This window comes from Manacus candei, unplaced genomic scaffold, assembly GCF_025592945.1.
Source record: "Manacus candei isolate 608988 ecotype Guabito, Panama unplaced genomic scaffold, ASM2559294v1 h1tg000041l, whole genome shotgun sequence".
NCBI classification, from domain to species: domain Eukaryota; kingdom Metazoa; phylum Chordata; class Aves; order Passeriformes; family Pipridae; genus Manacus; species Manacus candei.
Window position 1 is genome coordinate 11,408,448 of NW_026138089.1, and position 24,500 is coordinate 11,432,947.

At 36.3% G+C, this 24,500-nt stretch overlaps 1 protein-coding gene across 7 annotated transcripts in view; it reads right to left on the reverse strand.

Annotated features, from left to right (window-relative positions):
- Window positions 1–24,500, reverse strand: part of STS (steroid sulfatase) — a 108,261-nt gene that overhangs the window by 81,071 nt on the left and 2,690 nt on the right. For 2 of the 7 annotated variants that reach the window (XM_051794951.1, XM_051794949.1), the window contains 2 exons: window positions 2,976–3,128; window positions 1,151–1,272 (listed from right to left, as the gene is read on the reverse strand). In XM_051794951.1, coding sequence (XP_051650911.1) covers window positions 1,151–1,272; window positions 2,976–3,121 — 268 coding nt within the window. In that variant the 5' untranslated portion in view covers window positions 3,122–3,128. The other 5 variants (XM_051794953.1, XM_051794950.1, XM_051794954.1 and 2 more) reach the window with 5 other exon arrangements.

A 24,500-nucleotide genomic window follows, 5' to 3' on the forward strand; every position in this document is an offset into this window, starting at 1 on the left:
ACCTGTTGCTTTACCTACAGTAAATATTAATAGCACTATAGCTGTAACAGGTATATGAAATTTTCCTTTGCAGCTGAATGGAATGGAAAATTTAGCAAGTTATATTAGCTGGCACTTTTGCAAAAGTTTGTTACTTGATTTGAATGAGCATGAACGTATCAAGTAGGCTCCAGAGTCTTGCTTTGCTTTCATTCCCAGAAGCAAGGACAGGATGTTTTATCACTAATGAACAAGTGATCTGATTAATGTATAATGATCCTTGCTAAAAATGATGTTAAGGGAATGTTAAAGTTGCATGGCTAAGCACTGAGAGGCTCAGTCCCAGCACACTAAAATAAACAGACTAGATCTTCACTTGCTCAAATGGGTTTTGGATCAGGTATTTGAAAAGTAAGAAAAATTAAATGCATGTATTCATAAGATACTTAACTCTGTATATTGGTAGATACAGAACAAAAATATGCAAAAAGAAGGGAGATTTTTTGCTTTCCTCTTCCCAGTCTTAAGAGCAACTTGAATACCTTAATGAGCTGTCCTGCCCCCAACCTTCCCCCCACCAAAACAACAAGAAAAACAAAAAAAACCCCAAAAGGTAAACCCTACAACTTGTCTAAACCAAAAGGTTTTGTAGAAATCGAAATGTCTGAGTGGAAGCATTTACACGGGGTTCTTCCGTTGCGTCTTTCTAGATGCATCTCTGTGATGTCCAGGACTTGGGCTGCCCACCAACATACTGGGAGCAGCCTGAATGCAACTAGGGAGGCAGGCAAAGAGAGAATTGCATAGTGGTCATTGAATACTGGAGGAAGTTGATGGATTTTGCGGACAGATGGACTGCTCCTTACATTAAATAACCACAGTCAAATCTTTTTCTCGGTATTTAAACAAAAAAATATTTTACTCACTAAAAAGACTTTATTTTTTCTGTCAACTCTTCTCAAATGCAAAAATTTGCCATATATATGAAATATTTCAAAAGCATACCAACTCTTGATGAGCTTGATCAGTAAGCGGAAAGACTGATCATTTATCCTCACCTAACTTGGTAATGATAAAGATATCAAGAAAGGTCAGACAAAAAAAAACCTGCATAGAGTTTACTGTAAATAAAATATGATATTTATATACAAATAAAGTAATGGGGTTTTACCTGATCTTATAGGATATCTCCCTGTCAGGAAAGCTGCCCTGCTTGGAGTGCAAAGTGGGGCTGCTGCTATATGCTGAGTAAGCGTCACTCCTTCCTCTGCTAGCCTGTCAATATTAGGGGTTCTGGAGAAACATAAGTAGGAAAAAAAAAAAGAATACACAAAAATTATTATTTGGAAACAGTTATGGTGAGATCAAGACATCTTAGGCAAGAACTATTAAGGAAATCAAGTTCAGACTCACCGTATGTAAATTATCAAAACCATGATGGGGTTGCAGTTCTAAATACTATCATGTCAAATATTTTTACTTTAGGTAAAACACTGAACTGAGACACTGTGCCACTATGCCAAAAATCTTTTTTCCCACTTTCATCTACTCTTCATGGCCAATACTAAATTGTTACACCTAGACATATTGCATTGCAACCCTTTTTAATGGATTCCTTGACCCAGAACTGTAATTTTGCAACCTTTCTGCTTCAGCAATGGGGAAAAACAGAGACTGGAGAAAGGTTGTGCTTCCTTTCTCCCTACTTGGTGTCACATCTGTCTCTCCCCAGTAAAAGGTTTTTGGGATAGGGATAATGTTGTATGGTGCTATCAGTTAATAGAGGAGATTCAAAAAATTACAACTCTGTGTTACACTTTATATTAATGGTATCTACATGTCTGACATGATTATGTCTGCAATTTTAGAGCCAGGGGCACAACCAAGTTCCCATATCTGCCTGGGAAACCTGTCTATGACCTGGCTCATCATGCAGATGAAAATTGGTTCCTGCAGGAAGAAATCCTGTGTCCTCGGTTCTACAGATAAAAATTACTAATGCAGACTGGCCAGGAGCTGCAGCATGCTCTAATAGCTCTCTGACCCAGGAGATTAATGACCATGACCTCAAGGCATACTAGTGCTCCTATCATCTAAGTCTGAATAGTCAGAAACATTAATTTTCCAACTGACTTATTTGCTATCAGTAGCATCACCTACTAATAACAACCAGTATGATGAAATTTCTTCATATTCCAAAGATCTAATTCTGAATTGTCACATCAGAGAACATAGATCTTGGAGTCATTCTGTACCCTGTGATGGGAGTAATTCGAGCATCAGTATTGTACATAATTGTTTCCTGTTTAAAACTAGAATCTGTAACTTTATTTTCTTTTTTCAGTTATGAGGAGGTTTTACTTCTAACTAACATCAGCAGGAACAAGAGCATTTAACATTTGACAGGACAGTGCTTTTAGTCTGAATGTTTTATTTAACTTTGTCAAAGCCTTTGCACCACAAACAAAATGACTAGGTACCACTTTCTCTGTTTACAAAATCAGCACACCTAAGTTAGTAATAAGGAACATTCCGGGGAACATTGCTGCATTATTCAGGCCTATTAACATTTGTTTTAATGAATATATCGATTACTGTATGAAGATAAATTAATGAAAAACATTTACAATTGGTTAACAACAAGCTTGTCTCAAATCATGAGTGCTTCAAAATATGCTTAATTCATCGTAACTGTGTCATGTATATTTTAAAAGAAAACTGGTGACTATACTTTGCTTCCCTAGAGCTACCCTTATTTGGTTGGTTGGTCAATTCTCTGTTTATAATGCAACTTTTCAGCAGGATAAACACATCAGATAAGTCTTTTGTCAAGAAAAGAAAACAAAGATTGAAGATGTTATTCTCTGGAAAAATTATTAACTTTGATTACTTATAAAAAGCCTAATCAAATCTCTAAATGTTCTGGCATTTTTAACTTTAAAAATCCATAGAAAAACTAAATACAAACCTGTGACTCCCCTAAATTATCAACATACCTTAAGGTTTTGTTCCCATAACATCCCAGGTCTCCAATACCAAGATCATCAGCCATCAGCAAAATTATATTGGGATTTGAAGCACTGTGTGTTTTGACACTGTTTATGGCACACTGACAAATTATTAGAAGTAAAAGGGGTCCCATCTTCTTCCTGGTGTGTAAGAAGAGGTGGAAAATATAATAAATAGACACCTTTTAAAAAAAAATTTACTTTTAATCTAATTTTGTCCTATTATTGACCTTTGTATAGCAAAAGACAAAAAGAAAGATTGAGTATTTTTATTTGGCTTTTTTTTCTCAGGGTTTTCTTTAACATTTTCTATTTCATAGTTCTTAAAATAAAAATGCATCTTTTAGTATATACCTAATTTTTCCTTCTACCTCTTTACAGAGATGAAGCCTTTAAATAAAGACAAACAAAGAACTAGCTACAACCTCAGTGACAATCTTGCATACACAGATGCACTGCACAGCAATAAATCATAACAGCAAGCAAAACTTGGGATTTTTTGTCATTTTTGTGGGGGGCGTTCTAGGTCCAAATGTGATTTGAGGAACATAGAATCTGAAATCATTTAGGACCAAAATTTCCAAGGCTCATTGCAGGAAAAAAGTGCTATATCCAAACTAAAATGGGAAGAAGAATGTATTGTACACAATACAACATACAATAATATGCTTTTATGATAAAAGCGGAGTATTTGCAGATGTGCATGCTATGAATGCTACTTTACCTCAAGAGGGACTTGTCACATCTGTTTTAAACTGCATTGACTATGCCCTGTCTGAAACTGAGTGCCTGTAGGCTGTAATGGACCATGCCAGATATATATATCAAAAAGAACAAACTCTATTTCTCTCTCTCTTTTGTGTCTGCTTATACTCCCATCTTTTCTGGATGTAGGTAGCCTTTTTCAAATGCAGATGAGGTATGAGTCACACCTGTACTCTGGATTATGCTGGGACAAGAAATAAAGTGGAAGAAACTAGGACTGAGGTAGAAATTTGAAAGTGAAAGAGTAGAAAAAGGAACTAGAAACAAGAATTTCCAGAGAGAATGGGGACAGCAGGTCAAGAAAAAAATCTTGAAAATCAATGAGTTATGGTAGATAAAAGTAACTGGAGAGAAGATAAAGAAGCCAGAAGTGAAAGAGCTAGTACAAAAAGACTAGACATCAAGGGAGACAGATTCATAAATCAGTGAGGTGGGTAAAAGTATTTGTATAGAAGACAAAGTAGTCTGAACTAGAAGAGCTTTTACTGACTTGAATAGCAAGAATAGAAGTTGAGACCCAGCTGAAATGAGAATTGCAGCCTGAAATAAGGAGAAATCGGAGAAGAATAAAGAAACTGAAATGAATAGTATCACAGTGACTAGAAAAACAAAACTGAGGAAAAGAGGTGAGAGAACTGGGAGCATTTGGGATGAAAGATCTGAGGAGTTATGATTAAGGTCAATGAAGAAAACTTAGTGGAAAGACCTTGGGAAGATAAGACTTGGGACTAACATAAGTGAGAAGAGATCAAAATAGTGGGGATCAACCAACACAGACTGGGACTTCTGATTCCCAACCTTCATTATTGGCATTCTGTCAGAAAGTATAGGTGTGAAGAGGATTTTAACTCTTTTAGTAGTTCTCCACATACAGATAAAACAGTAGTAAGTGTATTAGCTATTTTATTTTACTGTTTAAGGTATACTTTATAACTCATTCACCTCACTTTGGTGAGAACAGTTCTGGTTTAGACTTCAGCTGGCAACATCTTGTCACTGCAGCAACAGATCATTACCTGCTTTACCCCATGGGAAGCAATCTACTTCATTTCAGACATGGAAATACATACACAAACTTTGCTACTAAAACACTGAATGCATTTTTGTTGGGCGGGATGCATCTAACTACCCCTTCATCAAATAACCGTACTAATGAAGCTGTGTAATGCCTGCCATGTCACAGACTTTTAATCTGCACTGTAGATGCACCTTTCTTTCCTGTAAGGATAAACAAGAGTGATTTGCTTCCCAGCCAAAAATAATGTTATTAAAAGTTGTCTCTGATACTCCTCCACTCTGAAGATGCTGTAAACTCTCACACGCTGAGCTATTTGCCTTCAACTGATATCATGTCCCTGAAGTGAAATCAAGAAGGAAACAGGAAAAAGAAAATAATCCTAACAACTATGATTTCTCTGGTGTACTCTCTCTGCAGCAGATATTCATGTGTCTTGAAAGGATGTGAAGGGAAAGCAAGAAAAATCAGATGGATGAAATTGAGTGGAACAGACAACAGCAAAGAAACTCAAAGGAGCAAAAAGGGAATGGCATGAGAAGAATGAAGCTCTGAGAATGCTGAGGGCCATCTGTGCCACACCAGGGTTTGTACTGGTGAAGAGACAGGCATGTGCAGACCTAACATGAAAATGATGACATCAAATCAGATGAAGCTTCCACTTAACCTCGTATTTCCTCTCTGTCCACAGACAATTCAAACGCTTAAGGAAAGAATGAAAAAAACTTGGCAAATTAATTATTTTACTAGTACACCCTTCTAGCTTTTGGCAGTTACCATTAAAGGTATTTTTGACAGGACAGCATTGTGCTGTATACCTCTCCATGGATCTTTCAATCTTCATGAATTTGCTACAGTCTATTTTGAATCAATTAACTTTTGTTTTGGTTTGGTTTTTTGCATTGAACGAATTTGATTTTTTTTTTTACTTCCACGACTTTAGATGTTCCTGTAGGAGGCATCAGCTTTGAAGGCTTGTGTTTTATACTCAAGTGGCAACATTTTTCCTTTTTTTTTTGCATGCAGGACACATAAGTGCGATTTTTAACCTTTGCTTCTCTTTCCCTGTGATATAATAGAACTAAAAGTAGTATCTTTCTTTTCAAGTTCGCTGCAAAGCTGAATTGGTTTAAGAGGTGCTTAATCTCCTACAACAAGAGCCATATAAAAATTTGTATTTCACACACCCTATTTCAACCTACAATACTTTAAGCACTGTATATGAACTTATAGACATGACTACATACATACACGTGTCAATATGCACATATATACATGTACATGGGGAAAACACACACATCTTACTTTTTCTACATATCTTCAAATTACATTTTTGTGATTCTAACACATATTTTCTATTTGTATTAAAAACCAAAGTATAAATGTGTAAGAGCAAATGGATGAAAATAAAAACACAGATATAATCCACTATTTCTTGATATTTGTTTGCTTGGGACTTTTTTCCACAAGATAACTGACTCAAGACATGGTTATCATATAATCACAGAACACCCTGAGTTGGAAGGGTCCCACTAGGATCCAAGTCCAACTCCTGGCCCTGCACAGGACAGTCCCAAGAATCACACCATGTACCTGAGAGTATTGTCCAAACACTTCTTGAACTCTGGCAGGTTTGGTACTGTGACCACTTCCCTGAGGAACCTGTTCCAGTGCCCAGTCACCCTCTGGGTGAAGAACCTTTTCCTAATATCCAACCTAAACCTTGGTCACCACAGAGAAGAGATCAGTTCCTGCCCCTCCTCTTCCCCTCACGAGGAAGTTGTAGACTGCGACAAGGTCTCCCCTCAGTCTCCTCTTCTCTAGGTTGAACAGACCAAACGACCTCAGCTGCTCCTCACACGGCTTCCCCTTAAGGCCCTTCACCATCTTCGTTGCCCTCCTCTGGACACTCTCTAACAGCTTAATGTCTTTCTTATATTGCACTGCCCAAAACTGCACACAATATTCAGGTGAGGCTGCCCCAGTGCAGAGCAGAGCAGGACAATCCCCTCCCTAGACTGGCTGGCGATGCTTTGCCTGATGCCCCCCAGGACATGGTTGGCCCTCCTGGCTGCCAGGGTACTGCTGACTCATATTCAACTTGCCATCAACCAGGACCCCCAGATCGCTTTCTACAGCACTGTTCTCCAGCCTCGTTTCCTAGTCTATACACACAACCAGGGTTACCCCATCCCAGGTACAGAATCTGGCACTTGCCCTTGTTAAATTTCATACGACTGGTAATTGTCCATCTCTCTAATTTTTTTAAGTCTCTCTGCAGGGCCTCTCTGCCCTTGAAGGAGTCAACAGTTCCAGACAATTTAGCATCATTAGCAAACTTACTTGGTATATTTTCCAGTCCCGCATTGTTCATGAAGATGTTGAAGAGTACAGGGCTAAAGATGGAAGCCTGTGGAACCGCAGGTGACTGACAAGTCACCAGTCTGATGCTACCCCATTTACTATAACGCTTTGCACCTGATCCATCAGCCAATTGCTCACCCGTTGCACGACATGTTGACCCAATAGGACAGGAACAGCTAGATAATCTTTATCCCGTTTACTACAGGCAAATGCATCTCTTACAAGAACAACTATATGAAACTCTTTCAAACATCTCTTCCCAACTGAATCATCTCAGCATTTTTATTAAGTTTGATTAAGCAATTTATCTCTAAACTACTCTTTTAATGTAACAGAGCCCTTTGAGAAAATGCTTAATATACTTTATCCTTGAAGGTATAGTATTTTTCTGATGAAATAAGCAACATTTAAAGATACTGACCTCATTAAAAAATGCTGTGCTATCCTTAAGCACTATGCAAAAAAAAAAAAAGTATCTTAATTGAATGCTAGAACTTAAAAAATTTCTGTAAGTCATAAAAATCACTGTAAACAAACTAAAGACAACTCTGCTCTCCACAAGATTTTGCAAAGAGAAAATTCCTCAGCTTAATGAGAAAAAAAAATAAGTTTTTAAATTTAAGAAATGGTAAAGTAATATTATATGCTATTAATAATTTTCTGGTATCAGCTTAAGATTGGCTCATATCTCTCAATTAATTCCTCTCTTACAAGCCAGTAATATCTGTTACATCTTTGATGTAATAGAACTGCTTTTCTGAAATTTTCAATTAGATTTCAGTATGCATATTTAGGTAACTATGTACATAAATGAAAATCTGTATTCAATTTATTAAAAGTTGTCTCATTGTAAGACAGAAATTTCACGTAACATGAGCTGGGACAAACATCAGAACAAATAATCATGTTTCTTGTTCAAGCTTATTAATTATTGGGTCTGAATCAAATAGAGATGAAACCACAGAGCCTCTATCAGATCTAAGTTCAGTCTAGGTGTCTTTTAAAATGGTCTCTCAAGAATTTTCTAGTTTTATCTCAAATAAATTACAGAACTTAATGGCAGTATTAATAAATAATAAATATTGTTTCTGGTAGCAAATTATAACCTAAGTAGAAGAAAATATAATATTTTGTGATATAATGTCATTATTTTATTTGTAATAAAACCCCTGTATAATTAGATACAGATACTAGAGAATACACTCTTTTCCCTGGTTACTGTTTCACAATATTCCTCCTGTTAGCCAAACGCTCATTAAAAAGTTGATTTTGATTATTGGCCCTGGTCAGCAATGTAATAACAGATCCTCGAGGTAGCACAAGTAGTCAGCTTATTTGCCAGTTATGCACCATCCTGAGAAGGAAAAATCTTTCCAATTGAAAAAAAAAACTACCATGAGTAATTAACTACTAGTGACTGTCCCATGTCAATTCCTGAAGACCAGATGTCTAAACAGTATTCTAAACAATTAAAAGAAATCTTTCAGATACAGTAAAATGTGGGAGCATGTATGAAGGATGCAAGTCCACTCTGTCTGTACAGTTCATCATTTCACAAGGACTTGAAGTCTGTACCTCTCTGCATACATTTCATGCTTAGCTTAAATGATATGGTAAATCATCATTACATGTTGACGGAACGGAAAGATGAGAGATGAGAAAGTTTTGTTTCTGAAATTCGTATCAGCTTCAGCAAACATCACATGATGCTTACTGACATGTGCAAAGCTGTTGACACACGATATTATGAAGTACCTGTTTTTATGCATATGCCCATTAGAATAAGAACTTTATAATGCTGCATTAATCAATGCAATATGATGCTGACATACTTTGAGGGTTTAGCTAAACTCAGCCATGATATCTAGGTTAAGTTTTGAAAGATGTTGAGTCAGCGTTTTTCTAACATACCCAGATGATGTGTGAAATTACTATTTTTGACACTATCTTTTTCAAGAGTATCAAATGGACATGAGGAAGAAGAATTTAAGTGCCTAAAACTTTGTACTTCTGTGTTTATGATATGCAAGAAGATGAAGACTATACAGCTCTGCATGACTGTGAGTCTTACACATGGAATTAGCAGAAGAGTTTGGTTACGTCCATTTGAATTGCACCAAGATACAAAACACAGCTTCATATCATTAACTGGGTACAGACTTTTTACCTTTACCTTACTACAGCCAAACCAGCTTCTTTTGAGTTTCCATTCATATTCTAAGTAGTATTTCAAAAAAGTGTTTGAAAAAGAAAATAGTTTAATTACACGTCATATTGGAATGAGACACTACACTCCACCAGTACACTGCCTTCACAGGGATAGTGCACATATCTGAAGGTTGGTATCTCAGTTCTTTTGTAAGTCTTTGTAGGGGCAGTAACACAAATAACCAACTGTTTACACTGAATTTTATTTTTCTTCAATTTGAAAGCAGTTTCTAAACCATTTTCACCGAAATGGTAGTCTTCAAATGTCTGTCGGGGAAAACATGAAACCTAACAGAAAAAAAACCAAGAAAAACCCCCCACCGAAACCTGCCTCTCTCCAGGTTACTCATTAGCTTCCTCTGGAGTTGGTCAAGAACAAAGCTTTGGATTTTATAACATCATATTCCTCTACCTACAGTCACTTTTCTAGTCAGAGTGGTTTACCAGAGGAAATTGCAGAGAAACAGCCAGTCAATTTTTCTTTGTGACATAAAGCTAGCAAGTAGTACATCAATAAAATGACCCAGTATGCTATGCTATTTCCAAAATGATGTTTCATTTAAAGTAAAGAGAAATGGCACTTGAATTAATTTGTTCTCAAAGTGTGGAATTATTATTTTCATATTAGTTCTATTGTTATTTATATTTGTATTATGATAACACTTAAGGGCTCTCAATACAGTTGATTGTACCAGATAGAAAAATTAAGAAAAGGCTTCATTTAGTAACTATTGATTTTATTCATGCAGAAGTTAAGTGCCTAGATGGCCCAGAGCAAAGAGGTACTCAAGATGCAAACTAATCCACATGATTTTATTCATCACTAAGTTAGGCATTTAGTTTGAGCTAATTATCTAGGCTTCCCCTCTAATTATTAGGAAGAGACAGACATCTTAGAAGGATGATTCATTTCTTCTTAAGATTGGTATGATGAAATTTTGAAGTGATGCCCATGACCTTTTCCCACAGAATAGAAAGCCTAAACACCTGGTTTAGACTAGATTTATATAAAAGGAATAAGGTAACATGAAATAAATCCCACCTTGATGGTGGGTTGCCTGCATGCGCTCAGCATAAAATATGAAAAAAATCCTTTGTGTAATAAACAAACATGATATTTTTCAATTAGTATGTTGTGCTCTACTAATCTTTGTGGTGTAATAGTTTCTTACTCTGAGTAATTCCACTGAAATCTGAGAACTAGGGACAATTCTTTGTGAGTTTTAGTTGCAAAATTTTCCTCCAAGAAATGCATTTAAGTATTTTTCTTTTCCAGGTTACAGAGCAATCTGATGAATATTCCATCTTACATATTTTATTTTTCATTACTCTAAAGAAAAAGAGATAAGAGTAATTACATCCAACAGTAGGGATTATTTTATAGGAATATGGCTAATACTCTGCTTGGAGTCAGCTATAGCCAACATGCTTTTAGGTTACAATCACAAGTTTGATCAGAGAAATAAACTTTATCTCTGACATTGTTCTGACAGAATAGAAATTACAATCCCTAGTGTTACTCAAGTTGGATGATATTTCAAGGGAGATCTTGTCAGAGGTGACCAGCCAACAGACTGTGAGCTCAGCCTGACTGTTGTTCACATTTTACTCCCTGCCTACTCTGCATATGGGCTGCCCACACAAGGCAACCAAACCAGCTTGTGACTGGCCAGTCATTGCTAGATTCTGTTACTTCTTTCATGAGGTTCTTGTCACAGAACTAAAACCACTTCACTTCCGGACACATGACAAGAAAAAGTCTGCATGGGTACTGTTCAGCAATTCACATGGATAGTGAACATTTTGATCATGTCACTACTCACATGCACAAGTACCACACATGTTCTCCTGACCCCTGTCACACCAAGGGAAATGAATTCATTCTCATCATGGAACAGTGAGGCACATGCTTGTCTTGTCACTTAAGAGGTAGGAGAACAGGTAGGTCAACGTTTTGGCAGCCAGGGTGGTACTGCAGGGGAGGCTTTTGTGAGAAGAGACCAAGGGCTGCTCTGTGCTAGACACAGTCAGTGCCAGCCAGTTCTGCAATGCACTCACTGCAGGCCACAGCTGAGCCCATCAGCCAAGCCAGTGGCACCTTGGAAAAACATTTAAGAAAGGGCAAAAAATACTGGGGGCAAGGAACGCAAAGAGAAGGGCTGTGGGGAGCAGAGAGAGAGGAGGAGGAAGCAGGAACAAGAAGGTCAGAGCAGTGGGAGGTGTTCCACACTGGATCAGGTATGTGCCCAAAGGGACTGTGGCCTGTGGAGCAACAAGCAGTGACAGAGGGAAAGCCAGCCAAGCACTGACTTCATCCTTGTGTGCCACTCAGTGCTTCCTCAAAGGGACTGTGCACCACGTGCAGCAGTAACGTGGCAGGAGGAGATGTTTGGAGAGAAGGTGTGAAGTGGAGAGTAGGAAGGTGACAGAGAGGAATCTGAAGCTGAGCCTGGGAAAGTGGGAAGAAATGTGTTTTTCCTGCAAGATTAAATATTTGTCCTTTTTTGTTGTTGTTTCCCAATACTCCAACCAATTAAATATTTATGCTACTTAGCAATAAATTAAGTTAAAATCCCCAAGTGGTTTTGCCCATGACAGTGATTTTCCTGTCTTTATTTCAACCCATGAGTTTTCTCACTCCCATTCCTACAATTTTCTTCCCTATTTCCCTAGGGAAGGGAGGAAGGGAGTGAGTGAGCAGCTGTGTGAGTGCTTCGCTGTTAGTCAGGGCCAACCCACCCATTTAAAATGAAACGGGATAAATGGATCCAATGGCAAATTACTTTTATTGATTACCAGTAGCCAAAAGTTTCTTTCCTGTGATCCAATTCATCTAGATTCTAAAAGTGAACTTTTTACCAGGGGGAGAAATGGCAAAGCTTTTTAAGTAAAAAATAATTCAATTTGAGACCAACTGACTTATGGTGGTGCTGCTGCAAGCAGGAAGCTCACAAGACATAAACAAGCAGCTTCTCCTTCCTCTTAATTTGCATGGGTAAGAGATATTAAAAATAAACAAGTGTAGTGGCTTATTGAAGACCAAGCTCCTTCTTTACAGTTTCTAAAACCGGAAAATCTGGTTTATGTTACTTTTGTCCTACAACTAATATTCAGGGAATGGTGCGTCCTCATTCTACAAACAGTCACGAATGTGTTTCACGACAAATTATTTGTAATTTTTTTGACAAAAACCTTTCTAGCAAGGAAAAAAAAAAAGTGTTTTTTTTATTTTTAAAAGTAGTAATTTAAAAATTAAATTGTTCTCCTTTACTTTTACACCATAAAAGTAGCCTGTTCGGCATTTACAAGGTGAAACCACACCACTTTTGTTGTTCTTTTGGGCTGAGAGATATTTCTACTGTATTATTTTGAACAGAGTTAAAAGATTAACCCCAAACTACTCAATCCTTAGGACCCAGTGCAAAATCAGAAGATAACAGAATTATCCATTCATTATTTTTATTTTTCCCCAATTAACATGATGGTAAAAGAGCTTCAGAAATGCGGGGGAGGGAGGGAAGTAGGATGGTAAGTAATTTTCTATTCAGCTTTAATGAAGAGATACTCCACTAGCATTATACACTAAACAGTAAAAGTACAAAAGGGTTTAAAATAAAATACAATTATTTCAAAACAATATGTAAGGAACATGAAGTTAGGAGGTCATACAAACCAGGAAAAATATTTATCCTAGAAAGAATACTTGTTCAATCAGGAAAAGAAGGACTACGAGCTACATAGTGGCTATATAGCCACCTGGTTGCAAACTATACTGATCAGAGTCTGCTAAAAAAATGTGCCAGCCAAAGGGCAAAGATATTTACAAAATAAGATATACACATTAAACAACTTTTTATGTCAATCTCAAGGATTTGATACTTTATTAATTTCAATAAACATAGAAAGGAGTAACTGAGTCTCACATCAAGAAAAAAACCCAATTGTGAGTAAACTTAGCTTGGCAAAATATTTGAGGGATAGAATTTAAATGTCATGGGATTAGGCAACAATTAAAATGAAAGTCTTAAAATGAAGGATATCTGAAATAGCAAATCATTCTAAGACTAAAAATATCTGCCTACAAGAGGAGGCTATGTGGGTCTTTAGAGTCTGACAGAAAATAAAAATACCCCAAACAAACAGTGAAGAAATGCATATATTGTATTACAGCAATACAGGAAAACCAGCAATTTAAGGCAGAAGTATTCAGGTTCGTTCTGCCCTGTGTAAGTAGAAAACTCTTGCTCTTTCTCTCCCTTCCTCTCCTACCCTTTCTCTAGTCTTTCTTCCTCACTTTCAAAGGAACTTGACGAAACTTGTAAATTCTTGCTGTTAAAACAGAACACCATTCCTTTGTCCATAGGACCTAAGAGGCCAACCCCACCACAACAAAATAAAAATTATCATTAGCTCAAAACTATAGCAATTCTCTTCATTTTCACGTTATTTTGTATGACATTTTAAGATCATAAAGAAATACAAAAAGTATTAAGAAAAGGCATTTTTCCATTTTCTTGTGGCACACCTTTTCTTGTGATATGCCAGCATTAGCTTCCATTTAACATTTGAAAGTTTCTCAATAATAGCTCCAGGGATCTTTTTATCTTTTGGCCTGGACTGAAGCACACTGCAAGTATTTCTGAAGCAAATAACATGCTTTTTCAATTGTATCAGAATGCTTTTTAAATAAGCTTTTAAGAATGGACATTTTCCTTTGCTTTGTGCCTTCAGGTACAACACAACCTTATGTTTTTAAAGGATGCATTCTGTTCATCAGTGAGAAAAAATGTATCAATTCCTTTGTCAAAAATGCATTTTTTCAGGACTAATACTTTACTGCTATTATTAGACAATTGCTATACTAGACAACATATCAAGTTGTCTATTAGAAAAATATATGAATTAGAGATGTGATGCTAAGAGTAAGTTTTGTAAATGACTAATCCATGTCAATAGCTTCTAATTTCCTTCATTATAGTTGTCAGTCCTGTCAGCAGTGCAGAATATAAACAAACAACAAACAAAAGAAAAGAAAGAAGATAAAGTAGCCTTACTGACTTTGACTTCCAATGAAATAATTTTTGTAGGGATTCCTGCAGAAAGTGTTTTTGCATACACCACCATACAAACACCACTCTGGCTAGTAATATCAGCGGAAAACAGATCTGCCTGAGCTCTATACCCTAAGATCTCTTTATGAGTATGGTTGATCAATTGATTTTTTAGCATGGTAGAAAAAAAGATGAGGTTATTTTTACACCAAATTTAAAACATTTTTCCATGATGCAAAAAATCCCAAATCACTGTCATTGCATACCTGAAGCAGTCCAATCTTGTGTGTTCACAGTCCACAGTGCCATAGACACAATTCTTGTTTAATTCTTCTTAAAAAGCCATCTCAAATGTCCTGTCTTCCTCCTCTCATTCTCAACTAATTTTACTTCATTCGTTTCATCACCAAACTTCTGCTCATAGAATCAAAAATCCATTGCACAAACTCTTCTTCAATCCTTACCTTACTAAACCATGCCCTACCCCATTTCAAATCCCTTCCTACTGAAGAATCCCATACTAATGTGCCATGATCTAAACTCAGGCTGAATACCTTCTGGATGCAGTGGCTCGACTCCTCCAATCCTGCTTGCCCAGGTACTGCTATTCTCACTGCCACTCCAGCATTAATCACTACTCTGGATGCTGCTGCGTCTGTTTATCTCCTCCATGACTTCCCTCCACACAGCAGAGGCTCTTCCACCTGCCAGCAGTACACACTGCTCCCTACCGGTGACTGGCCCTCCCCGTGTTAAAGCAGCCTCGGCTGCTGGTCTGACAGGCTTTAACACAGGTCTGCACTTACCAAAATCCACCTGGAGAGCACCCTAAGGGCAGAAGCAAAATATATGTTTGTGAGAAAACAGGATGTATGGAATCCATATTATTAACGAGCCATTACAAAACTGCATAGCAAGCAATATTTGTGGTCAGATTCTGTTCAAACACTTGTTTTGGTTAAACAAGCTTCTCCTCTTTCATCTTCCTTCTTCTTGTCTCAGCACGGTTATCCAAATGCAGTTTTTCTGTTTAAGCCTGGCAAATATAACCTATCCAGAAGTGATTATTTTTTCCTTACCTTTTCTCTTTCTCTATTATTCCTTGCCATTCTCCTCTGTCTCAGTGATTCCTCTTACAGATACTGTCCCCTCAGTAGCTGTGTTTATCCCCAGTTTACAGGTTGGATGTGTATGAGATTACAAAGGAAAATATCAGATTTATTTAATAACTCATTGAAAGTTACAGTTAAGTCTTGTAGTCTTCCACTTTTGAATTGAACGGATTTTGTCAGATTACATATACTGCACACAAACTTCAAAACTACAAGCTTACTTCTTACAAACTTACCCACTCCTCTCCAAAACTATTTAACAATTCATTTCCACTTGATTCTTGAAACAGACTCCATAATCAAAATTACATACACTTTTAACATTACTTTTTAAACAACTAGAGCTTAAGTGCTATGAAAAAAACAGTTGCACAGCTGGAAAATCTTATAGTTTATAAACAACCTTCTTTCTTTTTTGTTCAAAATGCTTTCACAATTCAATGCTTATGCTCCTCTTAACCTGTTGTAGGTAGGGAATTGTTCTACTTCATTGCAATATCTAATAATAAAGTCCATTGGGTTACAAAATAATTTGCCACTGTGAGATATTTGATAATATCTCACAGATGAGAGTAGATGGTATTAGCAACTTTTTTTTCTTTCTTATAAAAAATACATTGCATTAGGTTAATGAGAAAAAGACAATACTGAATATGTTATTATTTCTTATGATTGCTAATTTCCTGCCATGAAGATTTTAATTTGAGCTGTGGAAGAATATGAACTCCAAATACACATTACCTCAATGTTTACAATTAAACTATACATAAAATTACAGACTTTGGGGCAGAAGGAACATTTTACCTTGTAACACGGAATTGTTTCAGTTTCTGATTCTAGTTTTCAAACAAGATGGTTGTGCACTTATTATCAGTAAATGAGTACAAAGTCCTGTCACGTGAACTGAAACAGAAGGGTGGAGGGGAAGAAGGATAACACTGAAAAAGGCAACTCACTATACAACACCTACATGATTTCTTGATAAGACATTACTTCACTAGTAGGAAACAATCTCAACATGTTTTCATAATACCTATATGCACATGCCTAACCAAGATGCTTGTTTTAGTTTGTTACTGATTCTCCTGTTGGACTTTTTCAATGTTAGTGATTTTCCATGATATTTTTGGAAAACAAGGGCAGTGCCAGAATCCCAGGTACATTTCTTCCTTTCTGTACACATGAAAGCATTCCTGCTGAATATCTACATAGCAACTTTGGGAAAACTGCACTGAAACACCTTGTAAAATATAATCAGATCAGTGTTTTTCATACTTTTCCATCAGAGGCACAGAAATATTTAGAGATTCTCTTTTTATAAATATCATACCGTAAATATCATACTATATCATAAATATCAGCCCGTCCTGGCTTGTTCACTATGCATTGTCTTAGAAACTGTATGTGCTCCATGTGCTCCCAGAAAGTCCAAGCACCCTCACATGAAAAAAAATCATTCATTAAACTTCAAAAAGTTAGCTAGTTCACCATATTATAGCTATTGTCCTCCTTACCCCAACTTATGTATTTTTTACAGATATTTGATCAGGAAGAGAAAGATGGATGTCGAAAGATGTGTGACAATCAATGCTGATGAAACTTAACAGAATCCAAGCCTTACATTTTAAATATGAGATTTTACTTTTCTTCCAGGCAAAATATGAAAGCTCGCAATGATGGGGAGGAATCAAATTGAACTAAGGTTTTTGAACAGCTGTCTAAATGCAAAGTTTACATTACATTTTTCTGTGGTTCAGGAAATCAGTACAGCTTGTCCTGAGCCTTCTCCTGCATTTTTCCTCTGTCTATTTAAAAATAACATTGTACTGTAACAATTTTGAAAGAATTTGAAATTACCAAGCTTTTCTCTGTCTCAAATACAGATAGAAAACACTAGCTCTATCTTAAGCCTTTGAAAAACTGCACTACCATCTTGCAGTTATTGAAAGTTGTTATTAACAAGTGAATATAAAGACAATTTTTTAAAAAAATTGTCAGTCTCCATAAAATAAATAACCCAAGTAGTTTTTAATCCCTTTGATTAATGATATTTTTAATCATATTTTAGAAGACACTAAGAAAAAAACCCTTTAGATGGACATAAGAAGCAGTACTAGAGATACGACAGATCAGAAGCAACATCTACCAGCGAAACACCATCTCCTCTGTACATACACTGCAACTCTTAAATGTGTAATAAATACTTAAAATAAATTTTATTAAAACAAATTATTATTAAGCAGCATTCATTCAAAACCTTGTGATTATGTAAATTAGAAAAAAGTAAGGATAAAACAAGGGGATGTATGAGAAAATAATGATGGACTGAATAAAAAGCAGACTTGTCTGTGCTAATTAACATGACAATTCAAGGCATTTGATATGGAAAACCAAAATGCAGCATAGAAAGATCTATTCATTCTAACTAAAATAGTTTGCAAAAAATCATAATGAGTTAATGAGTGAAATAAATAAACTTCCTCCCCCTCTCGTATCCAAATCTAAGCACTGAATAGAGGGGTTTTCTCTGTTTAGGTTTCTTTTCCATGTTTGATTAGAAATCATTGAAGGGTGCTAAAGTGACAATTACTTGATGATTTCAAAGCATAAGTAGGACTGAAAATTAAAATGCTACCAGGGAGGCTGCATTTAGCTATGGCAAATAGGGTACTATGTGACCCTGTAACATTGTATTCTCCAACGATCTATGTTACTTAATGGATTATATTATCCATTTTGAACAATAGGTGTTTTTGTGCATTTGATTTCTTTTTTACACATGGATATGAACATATTGAGGCTTTTTCTCTTTCTTAATTTGTTAGAAACATTGCTTTTTAAGATACTTTGGACTTCTGGTCACCAAGTGGGAGACAGTATCTACATATTTATATATGAATGTTCATATCTATAACAGAGTTCAATTCATTTAATTGGTAAAGGAAATTATTTTTTTAAAGAGTGTTTGGGATGAAAAAGAAGAAGGATGCATGACTGAATTATTGGAATCTAGTGGAAAGGCAGAGCTGCAGTGAGGCAGAGCTTTTGTTTTAGTTCATCAAAACATCTTTGCCAAAGCTTTAGATGTTCAGGATCCAACTCACATGACTAAATGTTCATCTACCGGGTGTGGTACAGTGTCTTTGTAAAAACAAAACATGATACAGCTGCCTTAGACTGGCTTAATGTTGGTGCACATATAAATGCTTATGCTGTCACATAAATCTGCTAATACAAACTTGTATTTTACTTGGATTCAAGTGAAATACAAAAGTAACAGAGCTAAAATGGAACAAAGGGTATTTGTTAATTTCTCTTATCATAGTGAAACCAAAGGAACACAGCTAATTTCAGAAGATATTTTTGAAAGACACACATATCCAGAATTAAAAAGGTAACAGCTCTGCTGTTCTAGGGACTTTGTAAAAATTGGATTATGGATTCTAGAGGACATTTACTCTGCAACAAATCTTCACTGAAAAAAGATGTTTAAAGTTCATTCTTTGGCTTAGTCCAAAAAACCAGTGTTAATTTTCCCTCTGAAAATTCTGTAGCCATGTAGTTATCTTAAAGGATGTAGGGGAATCATCATATAAACTTGTGAAATCTGTGGATTGCAGAGGACTTTATACAGTTCTGAGGAAGTCACAACAGCCTTTATACATGGAAACCTATGACACAGTCTAATGGTTTAGGTGGTTTTTTTTTTAATCATGGTTGTGAATAACTATTTAAGAGTTACATGTCAGAGTTTAGCTGGAAGAACATATTGGCTATGCCATGTAAGAATAAAGATCCAAATTTTGTAGTTGCTATAGCCATAGTTTCTGACTATCGAATAATACTGGTCTAAGCTACCTTGAGTCACAAACGGAATTGGATTTTTGAAGAAAGATGGGCTTGAACAAACAGGAAAAATATATTTCATTGAATCTACTAGGTAATTCATTTTATTATATTTCCTGGATATGATGAATTTAGAAAAAGCAGATGAATATGCAGGTCCCCACACTTTGTCAGGTCCTTCAAGAAGCAACAGTCACACAAATATTACAAAATTGCAATCGGACAGGGGTTTACTATACTTCCACCAACTTCAGAAAGCTTCAGTGCAAACATCACACCAGAAGATGCTGTTAGAAATTCAGTGACAAGAGTGCCATATACTGAGTGAACCTCTATGCTTCCTGAAGCATGTAGGCTTCTCTCCATGCTCTGCAACTCCAGAATACACCCTAACTGTACCTCATTTCATGACCCCAACACAAAGTTAGTTTCAGGATGGCACATTAGGATATATAGCCATTTTAATATTAAAAGCCTTGTTAACAGCTTTTGGAAAATTGCATTAGTCTAATTTTTCCAGATGAGAGCATAATTGTTGGCGTAAAAAGGAAAAGTCAGTGAAAAACAGATTATGGACACAGGCTGTCAAATATGGTCATTAATATAATACTCATTCCCTACTGCTTGTAGTAGCCACTGGTCTAAATGACACATACAGCCTTTCCGAAACAGTGATACAACAATTCATCTTGTAACACAGCTTCTTGCAGATAGCTGCCTCATTAGGCTTGCAAGATAGTAGTTTTTCATACTTAAAAATGCAAAAAAATATTTCAAATGGCACGAAGAGGTAGTAAGCTCTTCATGGGCTAGAGATGTTGCCACTGATCTCTTTCAGAGAAGTATAATACTGACTTCTCTAATTAGTGAGCATACATACAGATGTGATCCAAAAAGAAAATTTTAAATTGGACAAATGGCAACAGAAGTTTTGAGCTTTTGTCTTGGTACAACATGGTGAATAACCTTAGTAATCAGCAGTAAAAATCAAACTACTGCAAAGATGGTAATTCAGTTCTTATGTTAATTCAAAGGTATTGCTGTATCTGGGACTAAGGTGGCAGTCTAACAGCAGAAGATGGCCTTCTATTTGTCACTTATAAACCCCACAGCTATAATAATGTACCCAAGTGCTGGACTTCTCTAAAGAAGAAGGAAAAACCCAAAATGCTGAAAAGCAATCAAAATGCTAAAAGCTTCAGAAAGTATAACTTATGACAAAAGAATATATGAATGAAATTTGTAAAATAGAAAAAAAAGACAGAGTAAGAACACAGGATATCATAGCAGAGCAAAAGATTCACTGAAAGATTTAGAAAATTTTAGGCATAATATTTTAAGCATGTACAATTCTACCTCAAAGAATTCATTTAGATCTTGGATGTCTCTCATGGTCTTACCTACATGTAAGTACATAAAATGGAAATCCAGGAATCTTTCAAACCTGCAGTTTCACTGTAAGCAATCATTCACCTTACAGAACTCAAGGTGAAATGTTTGAGATGTACTTATTAAGTGGAGCTAGTTGTCTTAGGGAAAAAAGTCAGGGTCTCACTGGCTTGACAGCTCTGGGACTTCATTGCTTCCTTCTAGGTATCCCTAATATCTAACCTTATCAGTATTTACAAGTGGAGTTTCTTGTTTTACAAATGTTTTATGAATACAAGTATATGTTACTGATCTGCTAAGAACATTTCTGTTGAAAGTACAATATAAAAAATAAAGTGACATCATTGTCTCATCTATTTTGTTACAATACGCTGAACCTAATTCGTCAAGGTAGGTGAACATAAGCTGAACTTAAGTGGACAACCTAACGAAGGGACTATTGCCCCACCCAAAAATTAGTCAGTGTCCTACATGCCAGTGGTCACAAAAGCCTATTTGTCATTGGCTGTCCACAACAGCACATTCTGGAGTATACTACCAGTGCCTATTTGCCTGCCTGTGCCCATAAGGAGGAGGGCAGGGCAGTAGCTTTGGGGGGAAGACAAAAATAGAATGATGACTTGGTTGGGAGGTACACTAACTCCTGCAGCCAAGGAAAAGTCCCAACTCCCCTAGTCAGGCACAGCCTTCATGTCTAATACAACTCGGCTCCAACAGGGAGTCAAGAAGCCTCTCGCTAACTCTGCTTGGCACTGCCCCCTCTACTCTCCCCACCATTTCTGCTTCCTGATCAGAGTTGCTACTTCATATGTACCAGCACAATGTTATGGTTTCTCTGGCTAGATAGATCTAGGAGCTCAGACCACCAGAATCACTGCAAAAGAAAAGTAGTGGCACTGTTCGACAGCTGGCCCCCAACTGCCTCCCTGCAGTACCTAGGCTGTTAGCATGCTCACCCTGACCGTGTGGACATTCTGGGTTGCATGTCAGCAAGTTCAATTATTTCTACTCATCTCTTCTGGGTAGATACAAACTTAAGGGCAGGCAGCCACAGAGTAGGCTGGATATCTGAGCTCTGGAGATTCAACTTTACAGCTTGTTGCATGCTGAGTGGGGAATATGCATATAAAACCTGAATCTGGAGCAGCATTACAGATCAGCAGCTTAGAGACCTTGTGACCCTGAGAATCACAACTCCTTTTCTCTCTTTTCCATCTAAAGATCTAATTACAGCAGCCTTTGAAGAGGTTGAGCCTAGGAACACAGGACTGAAAGGGACCACTGGCAGGGTGACCGAATTCGGTTTCACCTTGACTCCTGGCAACCAGGTGATAGATGACTTGCTCAGAAAGGTTCACAGAATGTGTATTCCATGTGACAGTACAAAGTTTTTCCTATAATCTCTAACAATCAAACTGCAGTAAAATGAAAAAAGCATGGCCAAAAAATTCACATGCAGACAAGGAAGAAAACCAACAGCTTAAGAAATATTTTAGGCTCCTTCAACAATGGGAAATTAGATAAATAAATGAAAGTTGCAAATGATCCCACACAGGAAGCCCATATCACACAGGAAAAGCAAAGCAGGATACAACACATCTTATCTGGGGATGCAATCTCATTTGCCTAATCTTTCTGATAGTTTAAGGCTAAGCAGGACCCACCCATTAAGTACTTCAAGATTTCCATTACAATAACATTGCTAATCACCTGAACAATTTGCCTGTGTGCAGCCACTTTTTTACTGGAAGATCAAAAATTATGTCAAAAAGCTAAATCAAAACCCATAAAGAAAGATGGTTGTGACTTTAATGGAAACAAAAAAGGCCCTGAAGCATGATATTAAGGCTTCATTTCCCCGCTTCAGACACAGTTTGTTCTGTTGTACAATCTTATCAATAAATACAGCAATTGACATCTAAAAATATCACAGTATAGTCCCCTTGTTCCCTCTTGTGTGCTTGCTTGGCTTTTCTAGAATTTCGTCCCTCACTGCTGCTTAAGAACCTTTTTATAGTGCCTCATCTAAATTTATCGTTGATGAACATATATCTTCCTCACTTTATTCTCCTGAAGCATAACACATCATCTTTCTTGCCTTTGTAACTAACACACTTGTAATTGGTGGTCAATATCAAAATCTAGAAAACAGATGGCTCTCCTCCCCCTACTTGCTTGGCTGGAAGAATACACGATTGACTAAAGAGGATATACTCCCTTTTGACTTATGTAATCAATAAAACATGACTTAGCTCAGCAAGGGTATGGTAGTATTTAATTGCCTTAAGACATATGCTCATCTTTCCTTTTGCAGCTATAAAAACATGAACTGAAACAATAAAATTCACCTGATTCATTATCTTAGGGTGAAAAGTTCTATTTTTGTGAAATCCAGCACTGATTGGGGCTCAATTTTATGAGAGCTTATAGGCTCAAATATAGCAACTGTTGTGAATCTCAGCTGATACCTGAATTAATTTACATTTAACTTTAAGACATTCCAAATAATTTGTTACTAATAGTGGGTTTAACAGCTGCTCATGTAAATCATTATGAAAGCTTTTAAATTACTGGATTTATTCAAGTCTTCAGATTCTTTTTTAATATTCAAACCAAAACGGATTACAATCTGTTTATCCTCTTTGCCAAGGTGCCTGCAGAACAAGAAAAATAGTCAGTCATTTCTGTGTGAAACACATAGGGCATGATGTTCCTATCAATGGCATAAAAAATAGGTAAGTGAATCCATGCTTCAAGCACAATATGAAATTGCAGGAAACTGTAATTATTGAGTCAACTGTATTACCTAAGAAAACATTTAAGCATATTCTGAAGCTTTTACTCTCTAGGAAAATAACTTAATCACATAAATTTCACTGACGTGGAAAACTTTTTAGCTTCAAAGTAAAGAAAACCCAAACAAACATACAGAGGTTAAAAAAAGGTTAGGAGGACTCTGTGCCTAAAACATTGTGTTGCATAATGAATATGCACCTGAATATTTTCACTTTATCTCACATGCAAGAACAATAAAACCAAAGTGATTTTATCATATTATTAGAAATATTAAGAGAAATTAGACTTGTTTGATGTATGAAGGGCTACTTATAGACAGTTAACTTACAGTAAATTTAAAAACCTGGATATCCAGATGTATATTTACCACGTATTACCATAAAATTTAAAACTCAGTAATGATTTATTCACCTGTTTTAGTGTATGCCCAGATAGCAACTTTAATTAATTTTAAAAATGCACATGAAATTAATTGTGTTCTTCAGACTTTGCAGGAGTCGAATCTACTTGCACAATTACATCTCTGCTACCCATGTTCATCCTTCTCAATAAGCATACATCAGCTTTGTAGGCATGTAAATAATTATCAGTTTTCATGGTTACTGTACCTCCACTACAGTATGCTTCTCACAACTCAAAACTTACTGAAGTCTTCATAATTCAAAACCATTTTAAAATAAGTAATAAAAATAGTAGCAAACAAAAAATAAATTGCATAATTCTCAATCTCAAATTCTTTTCACTCTCTCTTTAAAAAAAAACACAACCAAGACTGAATACTACTGCTGAGTGACAAATATTTAGACTGCTCAAATAAAACTTAGATCAACAGGATCTCTTACTTGTGCATCTAGAAAACTGTGCTCCATCATGAATTAAAAGTTGCTTGGACTTAATTTCATTCTGTTAGTACGAACACAGTCATGCTGAATAAACCTAAACAGTTGTCTATATTGGGAAGATATTC